The 13023-nt window shown below is 41.1% G+C and overlaps 1 protein-coding gene across 1 annotated transcript in view; it reads left to right on the top strand.

Annotated features, from left to right (window-relative positions):
• Positions 1 to 11551, top strand: part of ZNF804A (zinc finger protein 804A) — a 156475-nt gene extending 144924 nt beyond the window's left edge. The window contains exons 3-4 of the mRNA XM_074145741.1: positions 5733 to 5863; positions 8260 to 11551. Of these exons, the coding sequence (XP_074001842.1) occupies positions 5733 to 5863; positions 8260 to 11551 (3423 nt within the window). The remainder of the gene's footprint in view (positions 1 to 5732; positions 5864 to 8259) is intronic.
• Positions 11552 to 13023: the final 1472 nt, after the last annotated feature.

The raw sequence follows: 13023 nt of genomic DNA, 5'->3' as shown, positions 1-13023 counted from the left end.
TCAATCCTCTTTGTGAAAGGATACTAATCTGGTTTGGTGTGACAAGTGTTTATCTAATGAGTATGGTTTTGCTGTGTTTGTCATACTGTAATTCACATAAGGAAGCAATAAACCATCTCAGTTAACAGAGAGTATATCAGCAGCAGTCGTGTAGCATTCAGAGAAAGGTGAATGGCTTCTAGAATAATCACTGAGAGCTAAGAAGTACTCATGTTTAATCCCTGTATTAAGCAGTAGTCAGATTTCTTGAAAAAACAAACAATAGAAGCCAATAAAACCCTTTATTTACAATTAAAAATATGGTTCTATCATATACAGATTTAGAGGGACGAATTGATTTGTTTTAAATGGATCCAAATGCCACTTTTGTGCCATGACAGCATTGAACTATTAACCCCTTGCTTAGGTAATCAGCAAATTTTTGAAGGGCAGGAGGGAGCTGCATGGACTTTCAGCTCCTTTTGGGGTGCTAATGGATTATAGTCGGCACAGGAGCTGGGGAAGCGCATGCTATGCTGGATTTAGGACGCACGTGTGTGACTGAATATCCCATGTCTTCATGGTCTCAGCCTAATGCTGTTCTCACTGACTGAAAGGGCTACGGTGGGAATTTCGAGGTGTAACACAAACACTTGGTATTTTAGTGCTCAATATATTAAGGGCTGTAGCAACCTTCTTATGCTACTGGGGCTGCAGCTTCAAGTATTTTATAGTTAGGGAGCAAGAAAAGGAAGTTTTATTTTGATGAGTTATTTTTAAAAGCTAACAATTGCATAAAATCCTGATTCAGAGACTACTGGGAATACGATCATTTTTCCTGATAAAGTAAAAAGACAATAAAGCAGCAAGATTTGATGTTATGGCTGTTAAGTTCTGTAATTTTATACTTCCATTGATCAGAAAATGAATTTATGGTCTACATATTTTCAATATTGTAAAAGTCCATGTAATTTAATTGTTAATCTAAGGTCAAAAGCAAATTAGCATAATGATGTCTGAACAGCACTGCCCTGAAATCCCCTGATAGGCATCTTTTTGACTCTTGCTATTATAAAAACTGTTCCCATAGGTTCTTGACCCTATTAAAGTTGTTTCTAGACTATGGTGATAAGCTTTGCATGGGTAGTTTATGAGAACCTCTCTGAATAAGCAGTCCTTCGATGATGCCTTTGTGCTGGGGAGGATGGCTGGGGTTTATGTGGGATATTAACACTATAGAGAGAGCCTGTATCAATCCTGATGTTTGTTATGATTTCCCCTTTGGTTTCCTAAACTTTGTTAAAGTTTTGCTGCTTTTCTTCAGAGTCAGTTCTGATAACATTGTTATATGTTTTAAGGTGTTAGCAGTTTTATTTTAGGCTGATTTTGTCTGCTGGGTTTTTTTCCCTCATTTTGTCACCTGATATCATAATTTTCAGGTACATTGTGTTTCACTATTCAGCCTTTTGTGTCCTGGGCATATTTATTAATTGACGTCTTCTCTATGTTTTTAAGACCTATTAATTTGAAGTGCTATTGTTACAAGTGCTTAAATCTTGAGTTTAAAAAAAAAAAAAATCATTAACCACTTTGTAAGGTGGCAGAAGGCTTGTAATAGAGATGTAAGAAGTGCACTTAATGCTATAATGTGTCTTTGCTTTTGAGAGGCTTTGATCCACAGCAGTTTTCAGGCACCTGGGTACCGCAGCAGGATCTGGGCTTGGTTCCTATATTATAAAATGCAGGAGAAAATTAGGAAACTCAGCTTGAGCTTTTTGAAAGGCGGCATGCTGAAATGAACTGTCTAATATGGTAAAGGGGGAAATGAAGACAAGGGAGAAGTAATGAGAAGTGGGGTCCCTTTGGAAGTCTACATAGGATTTCTTTGATTTTTTTTTTTTTTTTTTTGATGGGTATCTTCCACGACAAGCTTGGGGACACCTGAGCTGTATGCCTCTGAGTGAAATTCAGCCACACCTGAGTTTGAACCTCATGTGGTCTTCTCATGTATAGTTTCATCCATGCGTAGGTACATAGGAGCTGGTGAGAGTCTTCCTTTTTATCTGGACTTGCATACATCAGCTTAAGGTGATTTAATGGGTGTGCATAAAGATTCCTGGCTGATTTTGTTCAAAAAAGGTGGAATATTTCGGCTTCAGGCCCAGTGTTAACAGTTCGATTTGTTAAAATAATCCAGCTTCTGCCTAAGTGAAAGCAGCCCAGTTGCAGGACCCCATTGCAAGGCTGGAGAATCGGGGTCAGGCTTCCCATTGCTCCACGTTGGGGAAAATCATTTACAAACTGACAGTGGTCTGTCCTGCATGTTCAAAGTGGCAATACAGTGTATAGGGTAATGATGAAGGCATTTATTTCTCTTTGAGAAATGTCATTTAATTATTCATTGTGAACTGTTTGTTGAACTCTGCTTGCTAGGACTTAACACATTTTGAACTGGTTTATAAGCATAATAAAATACAGGAGGGAATCATGTTTAAATACTGTATGACTGCCTGCTAATTATTTGCTTACTGATCCATGGAAGCAAACAGACATAACAGGCATTAAACCAGCTATTGAAGTTAGCATTGGTGAATAGCTTTAGCACATGGAAAGACATAAAAATGTTAAGAAAAAGATGCTTTTTAGGAGTAAGGCACACTTTTTTTTTTTTTACGGCAGCCATTAACTTTGAACAAGTTTTGTGGGGGCCTCATGATACTCGGAATACATGGACTATGAATTACATAAAATTCATAGAATCATAGAATGGTTTGGGTTGGAAGGGATCTCAAAGATCATCGAGTTCAACTGCCCTGCTATGGGCAGGGATACCTCCCACTAGACCAGGTTGCTCGAAGCCCCATCCAGCCTGAACACCTCCAGGGATGGGGCATCCACAACTTCTCTGGGAAACCTGTTCCAGTGTCTCACCACCCTCACAGTAAAGAACTTCTCCCTAATATCTAATCTAAATCTCCTCTCTTTCAGCTTAAAATCATTACCCCTCGTCCTATCACTACACTCCCTGACAAAGAGTCCCTCTTCACCTTTTCTGCAGGCCCCATTTAAGTACTGGAAGGCCACAATAAGGTCTCCCCAGAGCCTTCTCTTCTCCAGGCTGAACAACCCAAACTCTCTCACCCTTTCTTCATAGGAGAGGTGCTCCAGCCCTCTGATCATCCTTGTGGCCCTCCTCCGGACCTGCTCCAACAGGTCCATGTCCTTCCTGTGCTGAAGACTCCAGAACTGAACTCAGTACTCCTGGTGGGGTCTCACCAGAGCAGTGTAGAGAGTAGAATCACCTCCCTGGACCTGCTGGCCACAATTCTTTTGACACAGCCGAGGATACGGTTGGCTTTCTGGGCGGTGAGCACACGTTGTCACCTGATGTTGAGCTTCTCATCCACCAACACCCCCAAGTCCTTCTCCTCAGGGCTGCTGCTAGAGGGTGATTATGGATTTGTATACACCTCAGCTTCTCCTTTTTAACCTTGTGAAAAGTACCCTTTTATCTCTCTTTTCTTCTCTTGCTTTGTTGCATACTTCTTTCCTTATGCAGGGAAAAAAAGGAAGAAAGCTGAAGAATTATTGAGCTCTTCAAAATGGAATGAAGGGCTGGAGATAGGGAGGGAAAGGAGCAAACTTCATCCCTTCTCTCACGTTCTGAGTATTCAGAAGTCACCTATGAAATGAAATACTTCAGGTTTCATGAGTGGCTCGTGGGAAGCAGGGTCAGTATCGTACTATCTTTAGGAAAACATGAATGCAGAAGGATAAGAAATGTTCTACAAAGATGCTTCACATTTCAAGCCTTTTTTTCTTGTGGAAAAAGTTACCATACGTCCAGTGTTAAGTGAATTCATAACTTTATACTGCATCAGCACAATAAAATAAATTTTGATAAGTCTATCTAGAAAATATAAGTGGTAGAAGTGATTACCTTTCAAATTATTTCTCTGTATCTATCAAGGATGTCTTCAAAGGAATATCCAGTTGTGTGAAAAATAATGTAAATTGAAAATAGAGAGTAGCACTCATTTTTCTGCAAGCATTCTTTTGCTTTCTCAGAATGTTTCTACATACATGTTTTTTGGCATTAAATGGACTGCCAAGGTAGCATTAGCATCACCCAAAATAGCAAAGACAAATTCAGATATGATGGGTAGTGGCTCGCCAAGTCATCTGCCAGTTCCCTCAGGGTCCATGGATAAATCTCATCTGGTCCCATGGATTTGTGCACCTTCTGGTTCCTCAGATGATCTCAAAACTGATCTTCTCCTACAGTAGGCAGTACCTCATTCAGCCAGTCCCTGCCTTTGCCTTCTGCGACTTGGGCAGTGTGGACAGAGCCCTTGCTGGTGAAGATCAAAGCAAAAAAGTCATTGAGTACCTCAGCCTTGTCCATACTCTGGGTGACCAGGTCTCCTGTTTCCTTGTGGAGAAGGGTCCACATTTTCCTTAGTCTTCCTTTTATCATCAACATACCTATAGAAGCTTTTCTTGTTGCCCTTAAAGCTGGATATGGAGAAGGAGCAGAAGAACAGTGCTTATAGTTTTGCAAACTCTATTCCATCTGTATCCATTATGTGCCACGAACAACACAAGAAGCTCTCAATGCCCCTCAAACAAGTTGAAGTTAGAATTATTGCTTTAACAAATCCGTGTAGCCCCTGTTAATGGCCGGCCGTTAGCCCTCAGACGCTAAAACAGTGGCAAGTTACTGGTTTCTTCCTAGAATCATGAGATTACAACCTCGCAAGATGATGTCATCTAGTCATATCAGGGACGCACCGAACAACTGAACAGTACACTGATGGGGTTTGGGACCTACCAGAATGCTTTTTGCTGATGGGAAGGATTAGGAAAGTCTCTGCATATTGTCCATATGTGATATAAAGAAAACGAAATTACCTTTTTGTGTGGAGAATCAGAGCTGTACATTTTAATTTCCTCCCAAAGAAACAGTCCAGAGATTATATGAAATGAGATACTGGATCAAACTTCAGTGTCTGCTTAACTGCTGTGTCAGACACCAGTGAGGGCAGGAAACAAAGTCCTTCAAAGCGACGATTTTCCTGTTTCAAAATACAAGACTTCTCTGGCCATGACATCCCTTGTGGCTGGCTGCTGGGAGAGGACCCTTTAATGTCTTTAGTAATGACCTGGATGGCAGGACAGCACGCTCTCAGGGGCTTTGCAGATGATACCACACTGATAACATGGCAGGGCAGATCCAAAGGGACCTTGGTAGGCTGGAGAAAAAGGACTTTCATGTGGTTCAGTGGTGATAAATGCTGTGTTCAGCATCTGGGGCAGAAAAAACTGAGATTAAGTACCAGCTGGGAGGTCGACAGGCTACAGAGCGGCTTTGCAGAAAAAGACCTGGGGTGGTCTCATTATTTTTTTATTACCATCTCAAAGAGCAATTGGGCTGTGGGGAAGGTGTTTGGGAAAAGAATCACGAGCACAGCTTTGGATGAATGTTGTCTAGTCATACTGAGGCTGTTCTATATTAATCACAAAAGCTACAGTAAAATTTTCTAGGTTATCTCTAACCTTGCTAACCTGTCTATAGCATCTCTACATATTTTTGTTATTCACTTGAAATGTATAAATTTATTGAAAGGGTTGCTGTGGCTGGGTTTGAAAACAATTGTCACCATGAGTGCTTACTAGAAATTAATTGTCATTATAAATGTTTATTGTTCCTTGGGTTTTTTTTGTGTGTGTGCGTATGTGACTGTTTCTTGCAGAGACTGAAGGAACTGAAACAGAGGGAGTTTGCTCGAAATGTAGCATCTAAGTCACGAAAAGATGAAAGGAAACAGGAGAAAGCCCTTCAACGTTTGCACAAGCTAGCTGAGCTAAGGAAAGAGACAACGTGGTAAGTGCCTAGCTGCTGAAACATGAAAAATACTTTAAAATAATCCCTCCACTATTAGCTGGTGCTGTGGGATGCAGGGCTGTTGGAGTCCCTCAGCTGGAGCCCAGCACATGCATTTTTATGGCGTTTTTGAAGCAGTATGTGTACAGTAATTTGATTCACACTATGTGCAGAAATGAATGTTTAACGTTGCTTTTTCAGTGGAGCTAAAATGACATGTATTTTTAGTTTAAAAAAAGATGTGTTCCATATATATTTCATAAAACTAGGCACATTGGTTGAAAGCTGAGTGAACTAGGTCATGCATTTGAAGGCTGACACTACTTCATTGATGAGGTGAGGAATACAGTCTGCCTTTCCAGGATGTAGCAGATCTCTCTGATTTAGTTTTCAAACTGCTTGCCTGGGAAAGGATCCAGAAATATAGTTTCAAATTTCAGTAACTGGATTTTTTTATATTAAAAGTTAAGTGCTTTTTTTCTCCAGCTCGACAGAGTGTTTACCTCTCCCTGCAAAAATGACTCCTTGCTAGTCATACGTTTTAGTATTGCATCTAGGCATATTATTGAAATTAATATTGAGCTTGCTAGTTGTGGCTGTATTCTTACTTAAAGATGATGCTGAAAATACATGTACCAACTTTTCACAGTGGAATCTCGGGGCAAAAAAGGCAACAAAGTAGATAGTACGATGCAAATGCTTTCTTTTTATCCAGCCTTTGTCTCACCAGAGGAACTAACAGATAAGTCCAACCATATGAGTTGTAGGTCTTGTTAAGTAATAGTCTCTTTCTCCATAGTTTGAATGGTGGGCAGCATCCTGAAGCAGAATCCCTGTAAGCAGGTGGATGGGATATGAATGCTGTGAGGTTTGCTTGGCATGAGCAATGTAACACCTAATTTTTAATTTTTTATCCTTTTAGGATAAGTAGAGACTCTTTCTACTCCATCAGCGTTTTAAATGTCCAGATTTAATACTTGAGAATTGCAATTTTTATGTTCCTAGGTTTCCATATTATTCCCCCTAAACATACCCCAAAATCTGCATTTTTCATATTTCAGGAGAGAGGGGAAAGAGGAACTTACTGTTTACCTTTTTCCATGTTAGTGAAGCAAGGTTTTGCAAGGTTTTGTTGTTTCTGTTTTGTTTGTTGTTTTTTTTTTAAATACACTTCTTCTAGTTCCTGAAGGAAAATTTATCTCTGAGCTTTATTTCTGTATTTCGTAGTTGCTGTTTACTACTACTTTGCATCCTTAGAAGTGTGATATAGACAGACACACAGGATTTTTTTAAACTAGTATTTTTCTAGTTTGGTTTTGTAGAAGAAGTCACCGTTTTACTTTGTTAGAGAAAGGATTTGTGTGGGTTTCTTAATACATTTTTTTCAATTTATGAAGAACTGGACAAGGCAGGAATTCTCATGAGGAATTCCTTTCTCATAAAACCTCTGCCTTAATTTCTAGACCAAATAGATTAAATTTGTCATTCTTTATCTCAGCACATTTTGGAGTCCTAAACAACACTTGCAAGTTTTCCCAATGACCCATCATCTAGTATTGCTCTGCACTGTGACATAGAATAATTTGGTTAAAACAAAAAAAAAAAAAAAATTGTTTTAACATAGGTCCATTACTCCTAGTTCTGAGCAGTTCCTGTAGATCCTGGAAAATTGGCAGCTTAAACAGTTTTTGCTGTTCTCTTTGCTTCCTATTAAGTCAAATAGAACAGATGGGAAGAGGACATGAAATGAAGAACAGAAGTAGACAGTGATAAATTTTTTCTCAAGAGGGATGAATCACTTAGTGCACTACTGTCAGCTGAAATACTCTCCCCAGTATTGTTTTTCCATGAAAGAAATTGCTGAGATTGCGGTGGTTTGGTCTGTGAACACAAATAGGATGGGAGCTCCTGGGTGACTGCCCATGGGCAGAGCAGCAGTCACTAGGATAATGACTAAGAGGGAAGTGGTCTATGAGGCTCTCTCTGTTTTAATATACTTTGTAGGACAAAGGAATGTAAAACCTCTGCTATTTGTAGTAATAGTGTTGTAACCATGATGATCTACTGGGAGGAGAAGCGAGATTTCTACAGATATACAGTCTCTTATAAGGCCAGCCAGTATGTCTAGGAAAAGTGAACTACCTTGTAGGAATATTAGTCCTTCAGCTGATAATTTCACATGAAGGAACCGGGGGCACAATATTTACTCTATGTCTTTTTTTATACTAGTCAACTGATCTTATTATAAAATATGACATTTTTTCATATTCTAAATGTACGTATCCACAGATTCTTCCTCTTTCCTTAAAATAATCTGCTAGATACTAATGTAACACCATATTTCTGCCTGCAGTTCTCTGAAATGTACTGACTTGGAGTTTTATTTTCCTTCCTAGTGCTCCTGGAAGTGGCCCTATGTTCAAATCCACTACAGTGACTGTGCGAGATTATTGCAATGATATCCCACAAAGTGCTGCCGTAGATTCTGACAACAAACAGGATTTCAGCTGTACGTTAATGCACGATGCACAGAATTGTAAAGACGTTGCGTCTGTTGTTTCTTCCACTCCTGGAAATGCATGTAGTAATAAATCCGAGGCTAACAAATGTGGAGATCAGGTTCAAGCGGCTCAAGGACATAGAGTTGGGTTTTCTTTTGCTTTTCCTAAGAAAGCAGCAATCAAACTGGAGTCTTCAGCTGCTGTTTTCTATGAATATAATGATGAAACATCTGTGGAGCATGGACTTAGCAGAAGAAGTAGGTTTGTTCCAGGAGCATGTAACCTTCAGTCTCCTTCAGCAACAGAAATAGTCCTGTGCCCTGAGGAGAAAAATAACTGTTTTCACCCGCTGGTGGAAAAATGCATAGAGACAGCAGAAGCTCCTGAAGTTCAGGAGTCAAAAGAGCTGGTCAGTGAAGAAAGCAGGGTTCTAGAGAGTCCTGTATTAACTCCTGCTGTTTCCCATTCAAAGCAACTGGTGTCCTCGGACATGGATGTCTATGGTATTGATGTAAGTGCAGCAGACTTACCTGACCAAACGCTGCCCGTGGTTGTGGACAGTGCTCAGGTCCTGCCCCTGGACTGCAGCAGTAATGAGTTGCAGGCAAACAGGGCTCTCACGCAGGCGGTTGTGGAGGATTGTTTATCTCTGCAGGATGTTGCGGAGGAAAATGATAAAGACAGGAACAGTGACTCATCCACAGTTGAAACTGAAATAAAAAAGCCGGGGGCAGATGCATTGGTTTCATCACCGTCTGAAGAAGGTGGCAGTGGAGCCTCACAAAGCAAACCGGAAATGCGGAAGAGACTTTGTGAACCCTTCGTTCCTGTTCTCAGCAAACACGGATCAAATATTCTTCAGTGGCCATCAGAAATGTTGATTTACACAAGTACAGAACCACCAATTTCTTATAGTTGTAATCCTTTATATTTTGATTTCAAGTCATCAAGAGCAAATGACAGCCAAGAAAAGCTCAAGCATCAGCCAAACATACCTCATTTGCACCATAAAACTGAATCCAACCATAGCTTAGTCTCGGATTTTACAAATAAACCTACTTCAGAGTGTAGTTACTGTGACACGGAAATGAATAAAAATGTGTGCAACTATACAATACCCCTTGTAAGTGATGTTTCCCTCATCAGAAGTTGTGATCTTGCAAAAAATCAAAATAAAGTGTCCTTGGATGAGTCATTCAGGATTAGGAAAATAGAGAAGTGTCACGTTTTTAAAAATCACTTGCGACAAAACACTGTGATAGATGAGAAATATAACAAAGTCTGGGTCAAAGAAAGCCATGAAAAATGGCTTCACGGAAGTAGAAAACGGAAAAGGAGAAGAAAATTATGTCATTGTCATTATCATCACTGTGGGGACACAACAGCGGCAGAAATTGAGATGTCCTCAGTGACTGAAAAAGAAATTGGTTACAGAGATGAAAGTAAGTATCAGCACCTCCAGAATAATCCAGAGAAGTGCAGACATGATGCAGGGAATATCTGGCTAGCTACAGGTGAGATGCAGTCGCATCAAAAACTTGGCATTGAAAATGGTCATAAGAGAGTCATGTCTGCATCAGATCATGTACATGGAGACAGAGGCTGGTGTGGCATTTGGAATGCAAAAAATAGCAGCCAACACCACGGTTGTAAACGACTGCACAGAAAGAGCAAAGCAAGCTCTCGGAGACAGGCCAAGCAGCTGGCTCCGAGTTCAAGGAGGCACAGCTTAAGGTGCTCTAAAACATGTTGTAACTGGAAAGTCAGGAAGTCAGGCAGTAGCCCAGATCATAAATGCTTAGGACACTGCAGTGAGGAGAAGAGTCCAAGTCAAAACCAGTCCATAAAGAGAGCTTATAATGTTCTGACAGAGGAACCTGAAAAATCACACCGCAAGCGGAGACAGTATACCTATTCCTCTTCATCAGAGGAAAGCTCATACAGACAGACACTATCAGCAGAGGAATATCTAAGGCAAGGGCATACTTTAGGTACACGTCACCAGGCAAAAGGGAAACGCAGGAGAAGGAAAACAAGAATCCATCATGTATTTCTTGACAGGAACCCAAGAAGTGAGACCTCCAGACCTTCCAAAGAAAATTCTGCAAATTCTACATTAAATATTTTGGGGGACTTCTTGACTCAAGACAGTTTAGAGGAAACTACTGTGGATCCCAAAGCTGATCGTGCAAAAGATATGGAGGAAACAATGCAGCTGGAGGAAAGCAAGTCATCTCTAGAAACTGATAGTTCACATGTGCTGGAAAACAACAAACTGACGGCATGTGCAGTGATGGAGAGTGCTCCAGGTACATATTCTGATGTTGCAGGTTCTGCTGCTTCTCTTCCTGAGCACAGTGCTCCAGCACTTGCTGGCATGCAGGATGTTCTGCAAGATGAAAAGAAAAAAGAAAATGTCAACAGTCATGAAAATCAAGCTCGTTACAAAGTTCCCCTCCCCAACAGACATTTGGAACAACTTCCTCCTAAATCCTATCTTTGCCATTATGAATTGGCTGAATCTCTACCACATGAGAAAACAAATGAGGTGACCAGTGAATGGGTACAGTGTAATCCTGGCATATTTAGCACCCCACCAGCCTTGCCATTCAAAGAAGCACATGTAAACAGTCATACCTTTTTAACTACCGAGCAGTTAATAGCCCCCTTCACCCTGCCTGATCAAACATTGATATTCCCTCCAGACAACCACGAAAAATTCAAAGATCTCCCATCCGAGGCGTATCAGCAGATCATGCCACAAAACGTGATGGCCAACAAAGTGAAGTTCACCTTCCCTCCTGCGGCAATCCAGCACCCGAATTCGCCGCTGCAGCCCTTACCCTTGCAGCCACCGCTGTGTTCTACCTCTGTTACCACCATCCATCACACCATCCTACAGCAGCATGCCGCCGCTGCCGCCAGCACGTTGAAGGTTCTCCAGCCCCACCAGCAGTTCCTCTCACAGGTCCCAGCTCTTTCCAGAGCGCCTTTACCTCATCTGCCAGTAGGACCCAGGCTTTGCCCGGGGGCCCACGCAGCTTTCGTCACCCCGCCACATTTGCCGCTGCTGCCGCCCTCGGTCCTGCACCCGACCCAGCTGGCATTTCCCCCACTGCCGCACACCGTCTTCCCATCCCTGCTGTCGCCGCACCCGGCTGTCATTCCCCTGCAGCCCCTCTTTTAGGACAGGTTCTCGAGGATGGAGGAAGGAGCCTTCAGCTAAACGGTCCTGCTGTTTCTACAGTCCCCTTGGCTTCGCAAAATGGTTCTGTGAAATAAACTGGTTAAAATTCTTCGTTTCTTGGGAAGCATTTACTGTAAGTATGATGATGCAAACATTCATGTAAAGTTCAGACCTATACTATAACTAAAGCACTGAATAGTCTTATACTAATATGAACTCTCTCTATATATATGTGAAAATCATGTCTTAGAATATGTATAATGTATATAAAATATATTTATAGTTCTATAACTTATGTTGTAAAGTATTCACTTTTTGTTTTTTATCTTTGTGTATTTGCACCTATTTAATGTTTAGACAAAGCTGATGCACTATGTTTTGTACTATGTTCTCTGAAACTGTAAATCTAGTGACAAACTATCTCTTGCAATAAATTTTTGTTAACTACTTAAGTATATCAAAAATCTTTCATTATAAGCCTCATGGATGTTGTTCTTCCATGTTCTTCTGCAGCTGAATAGCATTCTCTACCCCTGCTATGTTGGGATAATCAGGTTTCCTATACATCAGTGATTTATCAGGGAGGCTGAGAGGCTAATACCTTGAGGGCAGCTGTCTTATGGAGCAAGAGAAAAAGGCTAATAGATCTGTTTGTGTTAGCAGCTTGATGTCACCGTGACAAATTTTGCCTTCTTGTAGTATGTGCACAAACTGCTGACTGTTGGAGCTAATGCCTTTTATACTAAACCACAGAAAGACAATATAACAAAAATAACATCAATGATGGGGGCGTTGGGGCGGGGGGGGAAGGGAAGGAGGGGGGAACAGGGAAGGGAAATATCAATGGCAGTTTGACCTCAAGGGAATATTGCTTATGGCAAAAAGGTAGACCGTAGGGAAGGTCCTGGTTCCATGAAGCATACTTTCTCAGATTGCACACAACCCTCAGTGGGGGACAGATCTGTTGGAGTGAAGGTCCTTGCTGCCTGTGCAGTATGTGAAGATAGCAAGACCACATGAACATGAAGGGGGAGGTCAGGAACAGCTTTTCATGGGGAACCCACCAGGGTTTGATTCAAATTTTCACCTCACTTCGCCCCCCAATTTCCCACAGCATTTTGGTAAAGAAATAGAATAAGATAGAATAGAAGTTAGTAATAATACTAATATACTGCCATTATTTCTAACTGTATTTCAGACAATTCTCCCTACCTCTGCAACCTTTTTATTGCTGTTGAACCTCACCCGGCTTTAGCCTGGGAAATCTTCCTGTTTGCTGTAGTATGAGATGTGTCAGGCTCGCACCTGCGATGGTCCAGAATAAAACCAGAAGTGGTTCTGAGATAGAGCCGTTTCTTTGAATTAAAATGAAGTGTTATCATGTGAGCGAAGCTAAGGATTTGCAGCATAACCGTTAGTGCTAGAAGTAGGCACTCCATAATTAAAGGTAGGTGCTAGCTTTCCAATTAATT

This window comes from Numenius arquata, chromosome 3, assembly GCF_964106895.1.
Source record: "Numenius arquata chromosome 3, bNumArq3.hap1.1, whole genome shotgun sequence".
NCBI classification, from domain to species: Eukaryota; Metazoa; Chordata; class Aves; order Charadriiformes; family Scolopacidae; genus Numenius; species Numenius arquata.
This window is presented reverse-complemented; position numbering and strand designations above follow the sequence as displayed.